The sequence below is a fragment of the Sorex araneus genome, chromosome 11 (assembly GCF_027595985.1).
Source record: "Sorex araneus isolate mSorAra2 chromosome 11, mSorAra2.pri, whole genome shotgun sequence".
NCBI lineage: Eukaryota > Metazoa > Chordata > Mammalia > Eulipotyphla > Soricidae > Sorex > Sorex araneus.
In genome coordinates this window covers 22,416,830-22,437,913 of record NC_073312.1, presented here as the reverse complement: position 1 = coordinate 22,437,913, position 21,084 = coordinate 22,416,830, and the positions used below count along the sequence as shown (strand labels likewise).

At 42.5% G+C, this 21,084-nt stretch overlaps 1 protein-coding gene across 1 annotated transcript in view; it reads left to right on the top strand.

Moving 5' to 3' along the window:
* Positions 1 to 215: 215 nt before the first annotated feature.
* Positions 216 to 21,084, top strand: part of SLK (STE20 like kinase) — a 54,991-nt gene continuing 34,122 nt past the window's right edge. The window contains exons 1-4 of the mRNA XM_055118848.1: positions 216 to 992; positions 14,036 to 14,200; positions 16,907 to 16,955; positions 17,724 to 17,873. Of these exons, the coding sequence (XP_054974823.1) occupies positions 843 to 992; positions 14,036 to 14,200; positions 16,907 to 16,955; positions 17,724 to 17,873 (514 nt within the window). The 5' untranslated portion in view covers positions 216 to 842. The remainder of the gene's footprint in view (positions 993 to 14,035; positions 14,201 to 16,906; positions 16,956 to 17,723; positions 17,874 to 21,084) is intronic.

Genomic DNA, 21,084 nt, shown 5'->3' with positions numbered 1-21,084 from the left:
GCTGGATGAGGCGCGATCGTCCCCGGGCCGCGGCCCAGTGCCCACATTGCACCCCCCGCCCCGGCGGCCGGTGCGCGCGGGGCCCCCGCACGGCCGCCACCCAGCGGGGTCCAACGCGCGTGCGCACGGCCCGAGGGGGCCGGCCCGCCGCACGAGCGCGCGCCAAAGGGGGCGCGTGACCGGGCGGGCGCGCGGCCGCGGGAGGACGCGGGCGCGCTGCGGCGTCGGCGTCGGCGCGCGCTCCGGAGCGAGGCCGTGTGGGCTGGGGAGGGAGCGAGGCGGCGGCGCCCCAGAGCGGAGGGGGGACGCGCGGGCCTCGCGCCGCGGGAGCCGACCACCGCGGGGGAGACGCGGGGTTCGCGGCCGGAGGCGGGGCCCGAGCGGGGCCGGGCGACTGTCCGCCTGCGAGGCGGCCGGCCTCGTTCCCTCAGCCCGAGTGGCCGCCGCCCCTGGAGACTCCCTCGCCGTGACACGGGCCTAAAGCGCCGCCAGCTCGGCGGGGACGCGGCGGGGCCGGGAGGGGACCCGCGTCCGGGCAGGTCCCGCCGCCCGATCGCCGCCCGCCCGCCCGCCCGCCCGCGCGGCCGCCCCCCGATCCCGCCCCGATCCCGGGGGCCGGCGCGGGAGTCGCGCCCCGCCTTCCCCGGCGGCCGGAGCGGCGGGAGCCCGCGAGAGCCCGCGCCGCGGCCGAGACGCCAGGAGGGAGGAGAAACTTTGCCTCGGATTGTCGTCGGTCCTGAAGTGCCGGGGACCCCCCGGGGGACAGGACACGCGCGCGCGCACACGCACGCACGCACACTCAGACACACACTCACACAGACACACACACACACACACGCACAATGTCCTTCTTCAATTTCCGTAAGATCTTCAAGTTGGGCAGCGAGAAGAAGAAGAAGCAGTACGAGCACGTGAAGCGGGACCTGAACCCTGAGGAGTTTTGGGAAATCATCGGCGAGCTGGGCGACGGAGCCTTCGGGAAAGTGTACAAGGTGAGGGGGAGCCGCGGGGGGCGGCGCGGGGGGGGGCAGGGCACCGGGCGGGCGGGGACGGGGCGAGGGGGTGTCTCGGCCCCGCTGGCCCTTTCCTGGCTCTGACCCCGGCGGGGACTCTGCGGGCGCGCGCGCGGGTGCTCTGAGGGGCTCATCCAAGGAGAGTCACACACACACACACACACACACACACACACACACACACACACACAAATAGGGCTGAAGGTGAAGTAAATTGCGGCCTGCTTGTAGCTTAGGAGGAAGGATCGTTCAGGACTGGCGCGGTCAGCGGCTGCCTGTCAAACTTCTAGGGGGGCATGGGAGGTGGCGGTGGAAGGAGCCCCTGGAAAAGCCCAAAGTCGTACTTTCCAGTGGATTCACGTGGGCTCCTCGCTGTGTGTACTCCTCCTCCTCCTCCTCCTCCTCCTCCTCCTCCTCCTCCTCCTCCATCTCCCTCTCCTTCTCCCCCTCTCCCTCTCCCTGTCTCTTCCCTTCTCCCTGTCTCTTCCCTTCTCCCTTTCCCCTCTCCCCTCTCCCTCTCTTTCCCTCTCCCACTCCCTCTCCCCTCTCTCTTTCCTTCTCCCACTCCCTCTCCCTCTCTCTCTCCCCTCCTCCTCCCTCTGTCTCTTTCTGTCTCTCTCGCTCTCTTGCTCTTTCTCTTTCCCTCTCCCTCTCTTTCCCTTTCTCTTTCTCTCTCGCGCTCTCCCTGTTTCTCTCCCTTTTTCTCCCTCCCTCTCTCTCTCCCTGTCTGCCTGTGTCTATCTCTGTGTCTGTCTCCGTGTCTGTCTCTGTCTCTCTCTCCTTGTCCTAACACGATTCCCTTTCCAGGGCCCAGGGCATCCCTAGCTAATCGTGTCCATCGCTGATCCATAACTAGTCTCTGGGGATGGGAGCCAAGTGATTGCCACTTGCAGGCTCTTCTTGACAGCACACTGGCAACTGGAGAGGCATTTCGGATAGAAAATTTCCCGACGGAAATCTGCACCCAGTGCTAGTTTTTCTTAGGGTTATAGCCGGCTTCTAGACTTCTGGAAGCCCAGAAGTCAGCAACACCAGGGCTGAAGAAATGATGATGATGATGATGATAGTAATAATAATGTACACACGTAGACACACATGAATACATGTTTATTTCAGTCGAAAGAAGTTTGATGTGTGAACCCGAAGGCATTCATGTTAACTATTTAATAAGGAGTGTATGAATGATGTCATCGGAATATTTTCATCCTGAAGGGTGAGGTTTTTATGAGACACACTTTAGGAGGAAGAAAGCACGGGGTTGCCTAGAAGTGAAAACATAATTATGTGTATACGGGGCTTTGCAGTTTTTTAAAGCACTTTCACGTGATTTGGACCCACAGAAGACTTGGGGGATAGGTCACTGGTCCGTCGTCTTCTGAACATTTCACAGGACTCTGAAACTCAAGATGGTTCAGAGTCACACCAGTGGCTTAGATTTGAACTCAGGTCTTCCCACCCTGTGTTTCCTATTGTTCCTCACCCAGCGTGCATTGGTGGAAGTGATAGCATTTCCCTTCCTTTCTAAACACAGGCACACCTCTGCTTCTACCCGCCCTGGGATACATCTCTGTTTCCTGGCCTCTGGATTCTTTTCTCGGCTGAAGTAACCAATCCTTTCTCCGAGCCTTCAGAACACCTACTACAGCACTCACCACATGTCACCACCTATGTGTGCGATTTTTACAGTGAACCAGGCACTGACATTATGATCCAAGTTTTTAGATCCTTCTGTTGCATATTGCATATTCTTTTAGGCTTCCTTGAAAGAATGTGCCTTAGCTCCATGTGAGTGCTGTTGAGGCTCTTGCATGTTTGGCATGGTGACAAAGTACATTGTGGTGGAGAAGGTAGAGTTTGGATTTCGGCAAGAATTTAGTGTTGTGTAGTGGCAAGCTCTTTTGAGCACAGTGGGAGGCCAGCGCCTGGGAGTCAAGATTGTTTTAGTGTGGGCTGTCACAAACCAGCTTTGTGGACTTGGACAGGGCATTTAACTTCTCTGGAAAGCTTTTTTTTCTTTCTTTTTTTTTTTTTTAAATTATAGATTTCCCTGCACTTTTGTTTATATTCTTTCACCTGTTAATATACTATAACTATGCAAGTGTTCAGGGAAGGCAAAAACAAATCCTTAAGGTATTTGGAATCTAGTAGTGAATTGGAAGGCAGGTGATTATGGGCAATTTTCATGGCATAAATTATTTATCCGAATATTACTTATTAAGAAACTGGCTGTGGAGTTGGACTATGTTTTGGCTTTTTGGTAGCAGCATGTGACTTTGGACATGTTACTTAATAATTCCCTCTCTCACTTCCATAAGACCTATTTCTCAGTGCGTGAGAATTAAAGGAGATTAATAAGCATCAGACATAGGGGTTAGTTGGCTGGGCGCTTGGAACAAAAAATGTAACGTATATAGGAAGTGTTCAGCAAATGGTAGAAACCACCGTTAAACTTTTAGAACTCATAGGAATCAATATGGGATGGAGCATGAAAACGGACCTATGTACATGGTAGACTACTTCCTTGGTTTGCTGTGATGCAGGTTGTTGTGTGGACTGATGTCCGAGAGCTAGTTCTTTGTCGACTCATTCTGCAAAGTGAAACACTGCTTTTTTTTTTTTTTTTTTTTTTTTTTTTTTTCTTTTTGGGTCATACCTGGCGATGCACAGGGGTTATTCCTGGCTCTGCACTCAGGAATCACCCCTGGCAGTGCTCAGGGGACCATATGGGGTGCTGGGAATCGAACCCGGGTCGGCCGCGTGCAAGGCAAACGCCCTACCCGCTGTGCTATTGCTCCAGCCCCGAAACACTGCTTTATACAGTGAGACATAAATTGAAATTTTTATGAAAAGTAAGAAACATATTTCATGTCAATCAATATTATAAAATTGGGTCAGTGATAGTTTTTGTGGGTTTGAGGACTGTGTGTGATCTTTGAAGAGTATGAGTTCTTTTCATCTGTTGCATTTCTCTATTCTGTGTTTTCAGGGAATGGGCTCTGAAGGCTAGGGATCCGAACGCTTGCCTTGCAAGTGTATGACCCCAAATTTCATTCCTAGCACCATAAAAAATAAAAAAATATCTTTCAGGAATGGGCTTGAATCTTTTTTGTTGATGATAAATACTGTTTTATTCTTTTAAATATTGAAGTAACATTGCATTCTGACATTATATACCTGAGCTTTTCAAAGAGAATTTAAAGTTATTTGACTCATTTTGCCTCTAAAATTTTTTTGTTTTGTTTTCGGTTCCCTAAAAATTTTAAATTTATAAACTTTCTTCTCTCGGGAGGAAAAATGATCAAACCTTAATGTTTTATATAGGACTAGCAATAGAAACTATTTTTGAAACGGATTCTATTATTTACTTATGGGCATTCATAATTATTACAAAGATTAAATTGTAACTAGGCAATCACATATAGTTTATTTGAAGCATTTTTCATATACTTGTATTTCTTCCACTTAGTCTATTACTATATGACTATAATGGTTATTTTCTTAGCTTAAGAATCTGTATAGTTTCAAGTGTATTTTCTGCTTTTAATATGTATTAACTGATATAAATGAAGATATATGATATTCTTCACAATTTTTTTTTGAGGGGATGCACTACACCTTGGTTGTGCTCAGGCTTACTCTTGACTCTGTGTTCAGGGAATCACTCTGGGCAGTACTCAGGAGACCATATGTGGTACTGTGGCTCAAATTGGAGTTAGCCACATGCAAGGCAACTGCCTAGCCCTCTGTACTCTCTCTCCAACCCCAATAAAAATTTTTATTTTGTTTTTTGATCAGTTATATCCCTGACCTCTAAAAGTTCTTATTACTGCATTTTTTTTTTTTTTTTTTTTTTTTGGAGAACTGATAGGTATGTGTTGTTTAAAAAAATTAGTGAGAGGCTGGAGCGATAGTACAGCGGGTAGGGTGTTTGCCTTGCACATTCGATTCCCAACATCCCATATGGCCCCCCGGGTACCGCCAGGGGTGATTCCTGAGTGCAGAGCCAGGAGTCAGCCCTGAGCATCACTGGGTGTGACCCAAAAAGCCAAAATAAATAAATAAATAAATAAATAAATTAGTGAATTCATAATTTTTTATTATTTTTTCCTTGACTTATTATTGGTGTGCAACATCAGGAATTTTAGATTTAGATGTTTCAGGTTTAGATGCACACCTCTATTATGTGTATAATATGCCTGCATCAAAGTTTCAGTGCCAGGCCACTATAAAAGGCTGCTTCTAGACATTTTTCCATTTGCTGGTTTTTCCTCCAGTGACACTATGATAGATTTTAGCCAGTGTAGGAGTTTTGTTGTTTATTGTCAACTTGCTTGTTTTATTCATATTCTGTATATGTATGAAACTATCTATTAGCTTTCATTATTTTGTTAGCACAGTCATCACAAAAACCATCCATTTTGTTCCAAAGACACAATTTTGTTTGTTTGCTTGTTTTGTTTTGGGGCCATCCAAGCCTGGCAATGCTCAGGGGTTACTCCAGGCCTGCGCTGAGGAATCATTCCTGGTGGTGTGTGGGGGACCATATGAGATGCCAGGGATTGAACCTGGGTCAGCTGAGTGCAGGCAAACTCCTGCTGTACTCCTCAGCTCACTGAAGACACAACTTTATATATATTTTTTATGTTAGGGTAATATTTCATTAAGTTTTACCCCACAACTTCCTTATTTAGTCATCTGTAGGGCATTTATGTTAACTCTATATTTTGGCTGATGTTAATAATCCTGCTATGAACCACATTGTACTAATATCCTTTTTGGGGATGGGGGTCCCACACCCTGTTGTGCTTAGGGCTTACTCCTGGCTCTGAGCTCAGGGATTACTCCTGGCTTGGTGCTCATGAATAACTTCTGGTGGTGCCCACATGCCATATGTGGTGTCACGGATTGAACTTAGGTGGTTTGCATGCAAGGTGAGCACCTTACCTGCTGTACTATCTATCATACCCAAATGTTTTTTGAATACATATTTTCATATTTGGATAAATTCCTAAGAGTGATAGTTGCTGGGTCATATGGTATTCCTAATTCTTCTTAAAGGAATTTCTGTAGCACTTTTCATAAAGACTACACCAATTTTCATTTCATTTCTACCAATAGCACTGTAGCTCATCGATTTGCTCGAGCAGGCAAATCTCCATTGTGAGACTTGTTACTGTTTTTAGCATATCGAATATGCCATGGGTATCTTGCCAGGCTCTGCCGTGCAGTGAGATACTCTCTGTAGCTTGTTGGGCACTCCGAGAGTGGCAGAGGAATCGAACCCAGGTCGGCCGCGTGCAAGGCAAACGCCATACCCACTGTACTATCGCTCCAGTCCTATACCAATAGTATACAAGAGTTTATTTCTGTCTACATCTTTCCAATATTTTGATAAAAATACTTTGTTCTTTTCTTGGCAGGTGGGAGGGCTGAGGGAATACTGCCTCTATGCAGAGGTTGCCCTTGCTTGGGGTTTGCTCCAACAGTGCTGAGGGGATAATGTAATGGTGATTACCAGGGCTTCCTGCATGTAAGCATGCACTCAGCCCTTTTGAGCTCTCTCTCTCTTGCCCCATTGCCTACCTTTTTCAATAGACCATTCTCATGAGTATGTAGTAATTGGTCATTGTAGTTTTTATATGCATTACTCAAATAATAGCTGACAGCATTTTTCTTTTTCCTTGTGTGGGGCATCTATATTTTTAGAGAAGTCTTTTGTCCATTAAAAAAGAAATTGGGTTGCTTTTTTTTTTTTTTGGTGATTGTTGATGGTTGTGTGAGTTTTTTATAGAGTGCATCCTCAGATTTTAGAAATTTTGCCAGAACCCGAGTCTTTCCCATCTCCTCCCTGAATTGATCCCGTTCTCCCCATAAAGGAAACAACTGTCTTATCTTTCAGTCTGTCTATCCTTCCTTCCTTCCTTCCTTCCTTCCTTCCTTCCTTCCTTCCTTCCTTCCTTCCTTCCTTCCTTCCTTCCTTCCTTCCTTCCTTCCTTCCTTCCTTTGGGAGGTGCACATGTGGCAGTGCTCAGGACTTACTCCTTAGGAATCACTCCTGGCTGGCTTGGGGGGACCATACCGGGTACTGAGGACCAAACCTAGTTGTCTGCGTGCAAGGCAAGGGCCCTGTCTCCTGTGCTATTGCTCTAGTCCCTAGGTACTAATTTCTTTATAGTGTGCATCTAGTTCTCTATTCCTAAATAATGCAAGCTAAGATTTGTATGTACTTGAACTTCATGACCATGAATGGAATCATATGTTGAATGTTTTCTTTTGTGTCAGCGTTTATTTGTGAGGTTCATCTTTGTTATTACTTAGAGCTGTAGTTAATTTTATTGTTGCATAGAATTCCTTTCTATAAGAATCACTGGTTATTTAACATTGTACTTTAATGAATAATATTGGTTGTTTTCCAGTTTGGGGCTTTTATATACCATACTGTTGAGTATGTATATGCATGAGTTTCACTAAGACTAAACTTAGGGTAGAATTTCTGAGTTATAGGATAGTGTATCTTTAATTTTACTAGATGTTTCCAAAAGAGTTATAGGATAGTGTATCTTTAATTTTACTAGATGCTGCCAAAGTATATCAATTTACATTTCTTACTGGCTGTGGATGAGAATTTTCTTAATCTGCATATTGCCAACATTTGGCATTGTGAGCATTTTTTATTTGTTTTGGGGCCATACTCTGGGGCTACTCTTGGCTCTATGCTCAGGGGTCACTGCTGGCAGTGTTTGTGTGGTGTTGTGTTCTAAGGTTGGCTAAATTCACGCCTCGCACCTTACTCTATACTATTGCTCTGGCCCCATCAGAAATTTTAAGTCTTGCTGGAGAGATCGTACAATATGTAAGGCACTGGCCTTACACGCAGCTGATCCGCTTTGATCTCCAGTATACTGTATGATTCCCTGAGGAGTAACCTCTGACCATTGCCAGATGTGGCCCCAAAACAAAAACAAAAAGAAGCTTAAAAGCCTAACATGGTGTTTTATTTTCAAAATTTTTAAAATTTTGGTTTTGGGGCCACACTCAGTAGTGCTCAGGGATTACTCCTGCCTCTGCGTTCAGGGATTATTCCTGGCAAGCTCAGGGGACCATGTGCAATACTGGGGATAGAACCCAGACTGGACGTGTGCAAGGCAAGTGTCCTACCCGCTATACTATCCTGGTCCCTGATGTTTTATTTTTCATTATGTTTTTAATTCTCTTTCTTTGACTACTACTAATAAATTATTTTCATTTGTTTATGGTAATTTGGATCTTTTTTATATTTAAGTCACGTATTCATATACCTGTGTCTTTTCTTATTAATCACATAGTCTGGATTTTAGCCATTTGTTGGCTATGGCTTTGCAAATATATTTCAATTCTGTTGTTTCTTTCAATTTTTGCTGTGATGTATTTTATGAACAGGAAATTAATTTGTCCTTTTGGTTTTGATTTTGGGGCCACACCTGGCAGTGCTTCAGCCACTCCTAACTCCCTGCTCAGGTGACTAGTTTACCTCTTGCATTATAGAGCATACACTCATCCCGTTGAGCTCTTTCTCTGACCTTGAACAAGAAATTCTTGATTTTAATGTAGCTCAAGTTGTTTTTTTCTTCTTAATGCTTTTGTATCATGTTTAAAAGATTCCTGTTCCAGGATCATGAAGGTAATCTCCTAAATTATCTTCTAAAAATGCTTTCTCTGGGGTTGGAGAGATATTACAGTGGTAAGATGCTTGCCTTGCATGCACCTGACCCAGTTTCAGGCTCTGACACCCCGTGTGATGGCTCAAGCCAGCCAGGAGTGATCCCTGAGCACAGAGCTAGGAGTAAGCTCTAAGCACTGCCCGCCATCTGGTATATCCCCAAAACCAAAAAAGAGAAAAAAAGAAAAAAAAAGCTTTTGCTGCTAACCAAGTTTATATAACAAAGATTTTTGCAGCTGGTATGAGTTAAGGGTTCAATTTTATTTTTGTAACAATGTGGATACTCATTGTACCAGAACATAGCACTGGATTTAGGGGCCTATTTTCCACTTTTCTACAGGGCCCTGTCACATAACCTGTGTTAGTTTCTGCGATCTGTTTTCTTCATTGATTTTTTTTTTTTAAAAATTCTTGTATCATTATCCTACTTTCTTCATTGTAGAGCATTAAAATAAGTCTCTGCTAGAAACTCCCCTTGTTCTTCAAAAATATTGTATTGTTGCCTCTTAGTGCTTTTTAACGGGAGGTGGGGGAGGACACATCCTACAGTGTTCTGGGCGTACTCCTGGCTCTGCATTCAGGGGTCACTCTGGGTTGGGCCCAGGGAACCATACATAGTGCCAGGGATTGAACATGGGTTGACCACATGCAAGACAAGTGCCTTATGCACAGTTCTATTTCATTATTGAGATTTTATTGAGTTGATAAATTTGTTTTAGAAAATTAACATCTCTGTGGCATCAAATCTTTTTATCCATGCATATTTTAAATTTCCAGTTATTTTATTATTATTTATTTTGTTTTGGGTGATCGGGTTACCCTATGTGGTGCCATGGATTGAGCCCAGGTTGGCCATATGTAAAGCAAGTGTCCTACCACTGTACCATCACTCTGATCCCTACATTAATTGTCTTTTGACTTAAAATATTGACTTAAAAATACTGTCACATTTGTTTCCTTTGGTCTTTTGTGGTCAGTTTTTTTTTTTTTGATAGCTTTTAAGAGTGTGTGTGTGTGTGTCTGTGTGTGTATTCACGTGTGTGCGTGTATATGTCTGTGAAATAAAGTAGTTTTATTGAGGGAGGGTATTCTATGGACAATGTGGAAATAACCATTGTTAAATTGAGCAAAAAAGTATCACTGTCACTGTCATCCCGTTGTTCATCGATTTGCTTGAGCGGGCGTCAGTAATATCTCCATTTGTTCTAGCCCTGAGATTTTAGCAGCCTCTCTTTACTCGTCCTTCCCAAAGGTGCCGCATTGGAGGCTCTTTCAGGGTCAGGGGAATGAGACCCATCATTGTTATTATTTTTGGCATATAGAATATGCCATGGGGAGCTTGCCAGGCTCTGCAGTGAGGGCAGGATATTCTCGGTAGCTTGCTGAGTTCTCCGAGAGGGAGAACTAGACAATAAGAGATTGAGCGGCTGTGAATGCGGCTGCGTGCTTCTGGGAGCTTTGTTTTATAGTCTCTGGATCTTGGCTGTTGATGGGATTACACGGCAGTTTGTGGATGTGGGCAGTTTGTGCTACTGGAAAATGGGGGATCTGGGTGGAGGAGGCCCAGTCTCGATCCGAGCAGGCTTGGAGATCTCAGCCTTGGGTCCCGCACGCCTGGGTTTCTCTGCTGGTTTCTTCATGTGTGGAGAGTGGCCGTGAGCATGGCTGTGACTGGGTTCCAGAGGTCTTCGACTCCCCGCTCTGCTCGGGGCGGGGAGGGAAACTCAACCTGCCCCCTGCTGAGGGGCCCCAGTGAAGACAGCCAGGCATGGGGGCAGGAGGCTCTGCCAAGCAAAACAAGTAGATTGTGAAAATTTACCTTGTTTATAACCTGAGTGATTTTTGACTCCTCAGTGTCCTTGGTCTCCTATCAAGGTTCATATTTCACAGTGTTCTTCAAGGACCTTCCTTTGCGTGTGATAGATTAAAGTGGTGAGAGAGGGGCTTCTCTCTTACTGGCACTCTTCATTCTCTGGAAGATAAGTTCTAATTATTATTGGTCCAGCTCTAGTATCTTTCCTTGTTCTTTTCTTAGATCATATTCAGTGGTGTTCAGATGCTACTTTCAGTATTGCTTAGGGTTGCTCCCAGTGTAGTGCATGTCATGCAGACCTGAAATGGGGCTCGTGTACCTCAGCATGCCCTACAGCCCTTTGATCTATTTCCTTGTCGTTAGAGTATCTTTTTAAGAGTGACAAAATTATGGCTGGAGAGATAACTCAATGGGTTGAGTGTGTGCTTTGCCTGCAGGAGGCAGGGATTGAATCCCAGCCACCTCATAGTCCTCTGAGCAAGCCAGTAGTGACCCCGAACACAGGCTGGGAGTAGCCTCACTCAGCACAGCAGATGTGACCATAAAAGAAGAGGGTCGGTAATGTGGCTCAGAGGCCCTCTCTCAGTTCTGGGTGGAGAGGAGGGAGAGGAAGAATGAAAATTGTACCTGTGACAGTAGGTATTTGACAGTTTTCAGTTTTGGGGCCGTACCTGGTCATGCTTGCTGACTTATCCTGACTCCTCAGTGTGTGTGTGTGTGTGTGTGTGTGTGTGTGTGTTTACAGGAAGTTGCTCCTGGGTGATGCTTGGGGGACCACAGGGTGTCAGGGATCAAATCTGGGCCTCCCACATGCAAACCATCCTCTCCATTCTGTAGAGCTAGCTCTCTGACCCCAGATATTGTACTTTGTAGCCCCTTGGACATGGAGAGGCATCTTTTGCTGCTGGTAACCTTAGTGTTAATGTTCATCAAGTGTATTACTGCCAGTGAGCTCAGTGCTGGGGAGGTGGGGTACGAAGCTCAGTCCGAGCAATGCTTGGCCTAGTGTGAAAGTCTGATGATAGCTCAGAACTCCCACTTGAGGATGGGGAGCTGCTTGAACCCAGTGGTGCCCTGGCCACAAGGCCACCATAGTGGTACACAGGGCTGCCAGAGCTACACATAGTGATGCTAAGGGGATCAGGCAATAGATCTCAGGGCTTGGCATATACCAGGCTTAAACTTTCAACTCTGAGCTATCACCCCAGTCCATCCAAGCTTGTGAGGGCCAGAAAATGATACTGTACGGAAAAACACAGACGTTAGATAACTGAGTGTGAGAGTGGCTCGGGGATCTAATTTAAGTAGGAAGTATTTGACTTTTTATGTATGAACTAGGATGTAGATAAACAGTAACTTTCTTTGGGTCTAAATATGTCCAGAAGAACTCTTTAAAAACTCTATTAGGGGCTGGAGCGATAGCACAGCGGGTAGGGCATTTGCCTTGCACGTGGCCGACCCGGGTTCAGTTCCCAGCATCCCATATGGTCCCTTGAGCACTGCCAGGAATAATTCCTGAGTACAAAGCCAGGAGTAACCCTTGTCCATTGCCAGGTGTGACCCCAAAAAAGCAAAAACAAAAAAAAAAACCCAAAAATTGATATTAGCATAATAGTTCTAAATGATTAAAATATCTTCATAGTTTATTTGTACTTTCCCCCATAAGTAGGATAGAAGTAAGATAGCATTTATGTTTAGGTTATCTTCTTTTTTTTTTCTTTAATTTTTGTTTTTGTTTTGAGACCATACCTGCCAGCACTCAGGGCTTACTTCTGGCTCTGCACTCAGTGATCACTCCTAGTGGGATTGGTGGAGCATATGGGATGCTGGGGATTGAACCTAGGTTGGCCACTTGCAAGTAAGTAAGTGAGTGCACATACACTGTACTATCACTTCGGCCTTGTTTGGGCTATCTTTAAAAAGAACTTTGTAAAAAAAAAAAAAAAGAACTTTGTCTCACAAATAGGAGGATGAACCATTGGGAGAAAACACAGATAAAAAACATCTGATAAGGTATTGTTACTCAAAATATATATCAAAAAAACTCCTAAAGTTCAATAGTCAGAAAACCAATAATTTAAAAAAAGGGCAAAAGTAATACACAGACAGTATCTCATCAAAGAAGATATACAGGTGGGCTAAGAGGAAGCATGCAGTGACTTCAAACACTGCTTTGCAAACTTCCGATGATGAGTTCAAATCTCCAATGTTGCTACATGTGCTGAATTCAGTGCTGGCAGTTCTGCTGTTCCTGGTACTGCAAGTGATTTCCAACTACACTGCAGTCAGTGTGTGAGTACCAGATAAAAAAAAAAGGGGAGCATCACAACCAAAACAGAATGATTGGTAAATACCATGTCCTACCAATAAAACGACCTTTGGTGAGCACAGGTGTAAACACTGCAATTGAAGGGAGTGTGAGCCTCAGTGGCACTGTGGTCGAATGTCTAAGCACTACAGCCTAATGTTTGATCCCCCAGGTGGCATCATAGCTCAGAAACTGTGCAAGTATCACGTTAGGTTTGTGTGCAACCTTCAGACATTGTAAAGGCAGCCTTGGAAGCAATAATGAAGAAAGGGGTGGGAATAAAAATAAAGATATACAGATGACCATTTGGCATATTGAAAGATGCTTTCCCACTGCCAAAAGGACATACCGCTGTATGAATGATAAAGACTAGAATCACAGCAAATGCTGATGAAGATGGAGAATGGGACTGTCATTAATTGAAAGTGGGAATACAGATGTTAGTATTGGCAATATTGAAAGAATGTCAGTATTGCAGACTTTAAGAAATCATATGATTTAGTACTAGTATTTATCTGTGTAAATTTGATAATTACCCAAAGGAGTAAAAAACTTATGTTCACACAAATACCTAAACTACTATATTCATAGTTGATAAAAACTTGAAAATAACCAAAGTGGTGATCAGTAGATGAATAGATAAAATTAAAATGAATTACTATTCAGTGACAAAAAGAAATGAGCTACTGAGTCATGAAAATAAATAGGCAAACTCAGAATGTGTTACTAAGTCAGAGAATCTGAAAAGGCTACCTGCTGTTTCAACTATATGACTTTCTGAAAGAAGTCAAACTCTGGAGGCACTAGAAAGATCATTGATTGCAAAGGGTTAGGAAGAAGATAGGAGCATAGAGGACAGAGGAATAGAAGGTTTTTAGGATAGACTATTCTGTATGGTATTATAGTGGTGATACATTTGCAAAATCTGTAGAATATGCACCAAGGCTGAATCTTAAACTACAGGCTTTGAGAGATAATGATGTTTTAGTATTTTACATACACACGCGCGCGCGCGCGCGCACACCCCCCCCTATGATATATGCCATATAGTATATATATATACTATAGTGTATATATATATGTACACCTATAATATATTTAGGTTTTTGTAAACCTAAAACTACTCTCAGAAAAGTTTATTAAAGTTTGAAAAAATGAGCATGCATCAGATATGTGACACTTCTGATACTTTTCATTTTTAGGCCCAGAATAAAGAGACCAATGTTTTAGCTGCAGCGAAGGTGATTGATACAAAATCTGAAGAAGAACTTGAAGATTACATGGTTGAGATCGACATATTAGCGTCTTGTGATCATCCCAATATAGTCAAACTTCTAGATGCTTTCTATTATGAGAACAATCTTTGGGTAAGTGTTTTCAATTGATCTACAGGAGTAGCCACAATGAGTTGATTTTCCAAGAGGTTTATAAGTTACAAAAGTCTATGTTATGTATTGATTCTCCTGTTTAGGTATTTATGGTTATTGTTATTGAATAAAAGTTGATCTGCTGATGATAGGGTCATTAATGACTTAGTTATCCTTAGCTTCTACAGATACTCAGGTATATGTTTTAGATTATACCATATTCATGATTGATTGACATTGGACCCAAATGAAGAAACTGGATTAAAAACAGTAGATTTTTCTAAATTATGAAATGAGAGAATCTTATCTTGTTTATAATTTACATTTAAGAAACTTCATGAAAGTTTTTTGTTTATCTTAGTATTCAAGAAACTGTTCATAATTTCTTACTTTTAACTTTTAATAATGTAATAAAGCATAAATACTAGTATAAAAATGAATATACTTGGTGTATGATACAGTGGCAAAGCCTTTATGTGTAATGTGTTCATCTAGAAAGCATTAAGCACAGGTTGAAAAGTAATTTTTGTTGTTTTTTGATCCTGGTACTGCTAGGTAGGAGTTTGAATAGGCCAGTTAGACTTATAAGCCAGTTAGAATAAGCACTCATCTAGCTCTCAAATTTTTTCAAATAATACAGTGAATTTGAAAATAATGTGTAATTGTCAGAAATCTATAAACTTTACTATACTGGTAGGATGAAAGCAGGATACTACATGTTGAGTGAAATAAGTGAGAGGAAGAGGGGCAGACATAGAATGATCAGACTTATTTCTGAGATATTACAAAAAACAGTGTGAGACTAATATACAGCAACATTAGAAACAAGGGTTGGGAGGAATGGTCTACAGTTGGAAGCTTGTCACAAGTAGTGGTGGGAGGAGGGCAGCTAGGATAAAGGGACCACTCTGACAAAGACAGTTGGAAATGATCACTTGGGAAAAGAACTGAGTGCTGAAAGTAGGTAAAGGGACAAGGATGATAACCTTTCAGCACTTGTATTGCAAACCATAATGCCCAGAAAGGGGGGGAGAGAGAGAAGGAGGGAGGAAGGGAAAGAGGGAGGAAGAGAGGGAGGGAAGGAGAGGGGAGGAGAGAGAGAGAGAAAGGAAAAGCAAAGTGCTTGCCAAAGAGACAGGCTGGAGGGAGAGGAGGGAGGCGGGGCAGGAGGGAAACTGGGGACATTATTGGTGGGAAATGTACACTGGTGAAGGGATGGGTGACGGAACATTGTATGACTGAAACCCAATCATGAACAACTTTGTAACTCTATATCTCATGGTGATTCAATTAAAAAGAAAAGAAAAGAAAAAAATTCCTATGTACAAGGGGGAAAATAAAAAGCAGATTACTATACAATTTACTATACAGAATTAAACAAAATTACAGTTGTATTCTAATGTGCAACTCTAGAGTTGTATACAACTACTTATTTGGCTTGCTGCTGCGTTTTCAGAAAAAGGACCACTTAACGGCCACCAGGAAATCTACTTCTTTAAATGAACAAACAGAAAGTGCCCCTCATGTGCACCAGGCACCTGAGGGTAAACTACCCTTCCTGCTTTATTCCACTGTCCCCCAGGGCGATGTGTCACCCACTTTAGAAAATGTTGCTGATAGAATATTTCTAGAGATTCTAATGAAAATAAGCTCCTAGTCTGGGTTTTTACTTTGTTTTGTTTTGTTTGCACCACACCTAACAGTACTCAGGGCTTACTCTTGGTCTGCCCAGTACTCAGGGACCACTCCTTGTGGGACCATATGGGGTTCCAAGGATAGTACCCCAGTCTGTTGCATGCAGGGCAAGTGCCCTTCCCGCTGTACTGTCTCTCCAGTCCCAAGAGATAAGATCTTTACTTGAGATTATTTCAAAATAAAAATTAGACAGTTGTGCGTATTGTAGTGAGAAAGATAGGTACTAGTTAATCAAAGAATTAAAATTGTGGTAGGAATGAAAGAAGGAAAAAAGTTTATGGCGTATGTATCAGAGAAGACAAAGAAGACTTCTACGTAGAAAAGATTTTGTTTTATTGGGACCACACTTGGAAGTGCTCAGGCTTTATTTCTGGTTCTGAGCTCAGGGATCACTTGTGGCAGTGCTTGGGGGACTGTTTGGGGTGCTGAGACTCAAACCCAGGTTGGCCACATGCAAGGCAAGAGCCCTGCACACTATACTAGCTCTTTGGCTTTTATCAGAAAGAGTTAAGTGAGTTAGACTCTGAAGATTTATATAACATATGCAAATATGTATATATGATTTGTGTAATATATATGTCAACTAAATGAAGCCTTTCATATTTATTCATATTTGAAAAGTTAAAGCGTATTTGATTTTTTAAATCACAATCACAGTAGTTGCCTTAAAAGAGAGAATAGAATCTTTCAGAGGTGATGAAATGGATATAACAGTACCATTTTTGTTTTTAATAATTGTTGTTTTTAATAATTTTAGAAAATCAGACATTAAAAATGGTAATTTTTGATGAAAACACATGTACTTCCACAAAGTATTTTCTTTGGGTTTTCTCAGTTGTCTCTTGATAAGAATTTTAACTTTTCTGACTAAGAAATCTTCATGGTGAGCATAATAGTGTTTTTATAACCTAGATTATTTGATAACTGTTTCCCTGTCTTTTTTTTAAACTAAATTGAAGAAAGAATACTCAGTGTTCTGTTGGATAGATCATTCTTTTTATTTACCTTCAGATCCTCATTGAATTTTGTGCGGGTGGAGCAGTGGATGCCGTGATGCTCGGTAAATACTTTTTCTTCTTCATGTTTATATTTTAAGTTATACTTAATAAAATGTAGGACTGTAGCACTGTCGTCCTATTGTTCATTGATTTGCTCGCGTGGACACCAGTAACGTCTCCATTATGAGACTTGTTGTTACTGTTTTTGGCATATCAAATATGCCATGGATAGCTTGCCAGGCTCTGCCGTGTGGGCAGGATACTCTTGGTGGCTTGCTGGGCTCTCTGAGAGGGTCAGAAAAACAAACCCGGGTCGGCTGTGTGCAAGGCAAATGCCCTACCTGCAGTGCTATCGCTCCAGTCATACCTATGTATGCCTGTATTACTTGAGTAAAAGTCAATTAAATATTAGCTTATTTTATAAGCTATACTTATAAATATAAGTATTTTGCAATACTGGGGATGCTGGGAAATGTGGAGGGATGTGTGTTGGACCACTGTATGACTGAAACCTAATCATGAACAGCTTTCTAAGGGTCTATAACACAGTAATTTGATTAAAAAAATCAATTTAAAAAAAGATTAGCTTATTTTAATATTCTTACTTATAGTTCTAAGATGAAATGTTCAATATAATATGTTAAAAAATAAATCTCTGTAGGTATGTAGTACTTACCAAAAAATTCACTATCTGATTCTTGAAAAAAATTATGTTTCTAATTAGTGGGTTCTATTGGGTGTGTGGTCCTTATATTGATGGTAAAGGTTTTAAGTCTGCTGCTTTGTTTTCATTGTACTAAAATGCAGATTTATTTACTCTTTCTCTACAGAACTGGAGAGACCATTAACTGAGTCCCAGATACAAGTAGTTTGTAAACAGACTTTAGAGGCATTGAACTACTTACATGATAACAAAATTATCCACAGAGATCTAAAGGCTGGCAACATTCTTTTTACTTTAGATGGAGATATTAAGTTGGGTAAGTTTAATTACTTGAGCAATACATTTGAATTTGTGCTCTGAGACTTCTCTCTGTATGTAAATGACTTAATTTCTTTTCATGACTCAAATATGTGCAATGTGAAGAGTTATTCCATATTAACTTTCTAAATATTTCTTTGGATAAATAATAATTCATTAATCCCAGAATTACTAGGTATAAGCACTTAATCTGAGGACATTTAATAAAAGAAAACAAGAAAAATGGAGTTTTACTTTTAAAAGGCAAACTTCAAAAACAGGTTAATTCTTTTTCTCTTTAAATTTTTGTACATATACTGTATTTAAGACATGACACAGTGGTATTGATGGTGGGTGTGAGGGGCTTGGGAGAAGGGGGAGAGAGAGTGTGTGCTATTAGCACCCTCTTGCTTGGTCCACACAGCCTCCGCAGTGAGGTGCCTGGGTGTCAGAACTCAGAGAAGCCCGCATTGTAGACACCAAAGTTCTGATCTCTCCCCAGGGCCTTCAGCCTACCTGTGTCCTCCCACAGAAAAGAAGTTTTGGAGAAGGCAAATAGTGAGGTCGAAATTTTATTTAGAGCATAGGAAGGGTGTGTGTGTGTGGGAGAGAGACACACACACACAGAGACAGAGAGACAGAGAGAGAGGAGGGAGGGAGGGGAGAAGGGGGGAGGGGCGGGGGAGGGAATATGAACTCCAGTGTGAATGCAGGTTCCTCCCAAGAGAAAGAGAGGAGAAAAATATCATACAGTAAAAGGAATCACAGACTCCAAGGTAGAATGGAGGCTACTCCAGGAGGAGTGCACCCCGTTACAGAATAGGAAATAGTCGTGCCCCAGAGTAGACAGGCTCGATGGAGAGCGGATGCTGCTTGCTTCTTCAAAGCTGATCTTACAGGAAGTTTTCAAGTCCTTCCTGCCTTAGGGTCCACTGCTCCTGCATTGTCTTGGACGGATCCTTGGCAGATCCAAGCTGGTTCTGACTGGGTGAAATTCACCTGAAATTCATTGCCTCCGGCCCCCCAACTCTATTTTGCATAAAACAGCCAATTTAAACTCTTGTCTAAGAGGTTCCTTTCTCAGGGTTTAGTCTCTAGTCTTACACTCTGAAGATGGTATCTTGATTAAGACTAACAAGGACTTGTGTTTCCAGAGATTACCCAGATCACTAGAGACCTCCAGGTCCATACCCAGTGGTTCTCAGGGGGGCTGTAGTACTCTACCTAGTCCTGCTCAGGAGACCATGTGGTACTGGGGATCCTAACCCCTGTACCATCTTAGCTCTCCAGCATTCCCTGGGGCCTCACGGTTATTCTCAGCCAACCAGGCTGCCAGTTAAATGTGAGGAGTCTGTGGTGCTGGGGATTACCAGGTCACCTTGGCAGTGCTCGGGACCTCTAGGACATTTGGCACGCTCAGGGCCTCCAGGGTGACACTTGGCGTGCTTGGGGCTCCAGGCTCACACTTGGCATGCTTGGGGTCCTTCAGGGCTACACCTGATAACGCTTGAGAAATTATGTGGTAATAGGGACCAAACCAGGTCAGCCACATGCAAGACATGCTCCTAACCCCTGTGCTATCTGGCCCCTGGAATTCTTCTGATTTGTGTTACATTTTTATCTTACATATTTTTTAAAAGATGCAGATGATTTTAAAATGTTAGACTTTTGATCCCTTTATAATGCCTGTTTTCCTATATTAAAAATATAATTTGAATTCAGGAGCATACTTTTGTGTAAGATTCAGACTTATAAAAATAAGTATATTATTGAAGATTTAGTAATGCCAAAGTAGTTTTGGCAGCTCAAAACAACTAAAGTTGACATTTAAAACAGCTTTATTTATTTATTTATTTATTTTTAATGAATCACTGTGAGGGTACAGATACAGATTTACATATTTTCATGCTTGTGTTTCAGTCATACACTGCTTGAATACCCATCCCTCCATCAGTGCCCGTTCTCCTCCACCGATGACCCCAGTATCCCTCCCATCCCCCCATTCTACCCCCGCACCCCTCCCTGCCTCTGTGGCAGGGCATTCTCTTTTGTTCTCTCTCTCCTTTTGGGTGTTTGGTTTGCAATGGAGGTATTGGGTGGCCATCCTGTTCAATCTATAGCCTGCTTTCAGCACGCCTCTCCCATCTCGAGCGGGGCCTCTCCCATCTCGAGCGGGTCCTCCCACCAACCTTTACTTGGTGTTCCCTTCTCTATCTGAACTGCCTTTTCCCCTAGCATGTGAGGCCGGCTTCCAAGCCATGGAGCAAACCTGGTACTTATTTCTACTGTTCTAATGGGTGTTAGTGTCCCATTCTGTTGTAAAACAGCTTTAAATTTTGTTTTATTGATTTGTGATTACAGAGAACCTCCCATTTGTCCAACAGTTTGTCAAGTGTATCTTAAGAGTTGTATGCAAAAGAAACGAACAATTTCAATACAAGTCAGGATTTTATGAGTTTTATCAATAAACTATCATAAAGGTTAAAGTTATGGATATGGTTAATATTAGTAACTGCCAGTTGAGTGTACATTCTTTGTCAGGCTCTGAATATGATTTTAGTATGTATTTGATTTTGAAAATTGTGTCACGTAAAATAAGAAACTTTAAAAGTAGTATACATATGGCATGAAATAATTTGGCATGCTTTTTGTTTTTCACACCATAGGAAAAAAGTCTTTGAATTTGATTGTAATACATAATATTAGTTGACATCTATTTTAAAGTCCTGCTTATAATTCTGCCAGAGATAGATAATACAATGTGGAAGGCATTTCCCTTGCATAAGGCCAACCCAGGTTCAATTCTCAGAGCCCCATATGGTCTCTTGAGCCCCACCAGAAGGGATCCCTGAGTGCAGAGCTAGGAGAAAGCCCCGAGTACCTCCAGGTGTGGCCCAAACCTCCCCCCTTCTTCCCAATAAAGTTACTATTTTTTTTTTATTTCTGAAGAGAAATAAAAACTTGTTGCTGAAATTATTTCAAAAGTGACATTAAGTATTTACTGATGAGATCCTTACCTTGGCAGGTTTTTTTTTTTTTTTTTTTTTTGAGGGAATGTGACAAAAAGCTTAGTCACAAGGATGGTAGGGATGCAATTTCTCTATTCCTTTTACCCTTTAATAAGAATGATCTCAGTCAAGACTGGAAATGTTTTTCCTTATGTTGTATATGGTAAATGCTGCTGAAAAAATACCACTAATACTTTTTTTAAAAAAAGTTTTATTGAATCA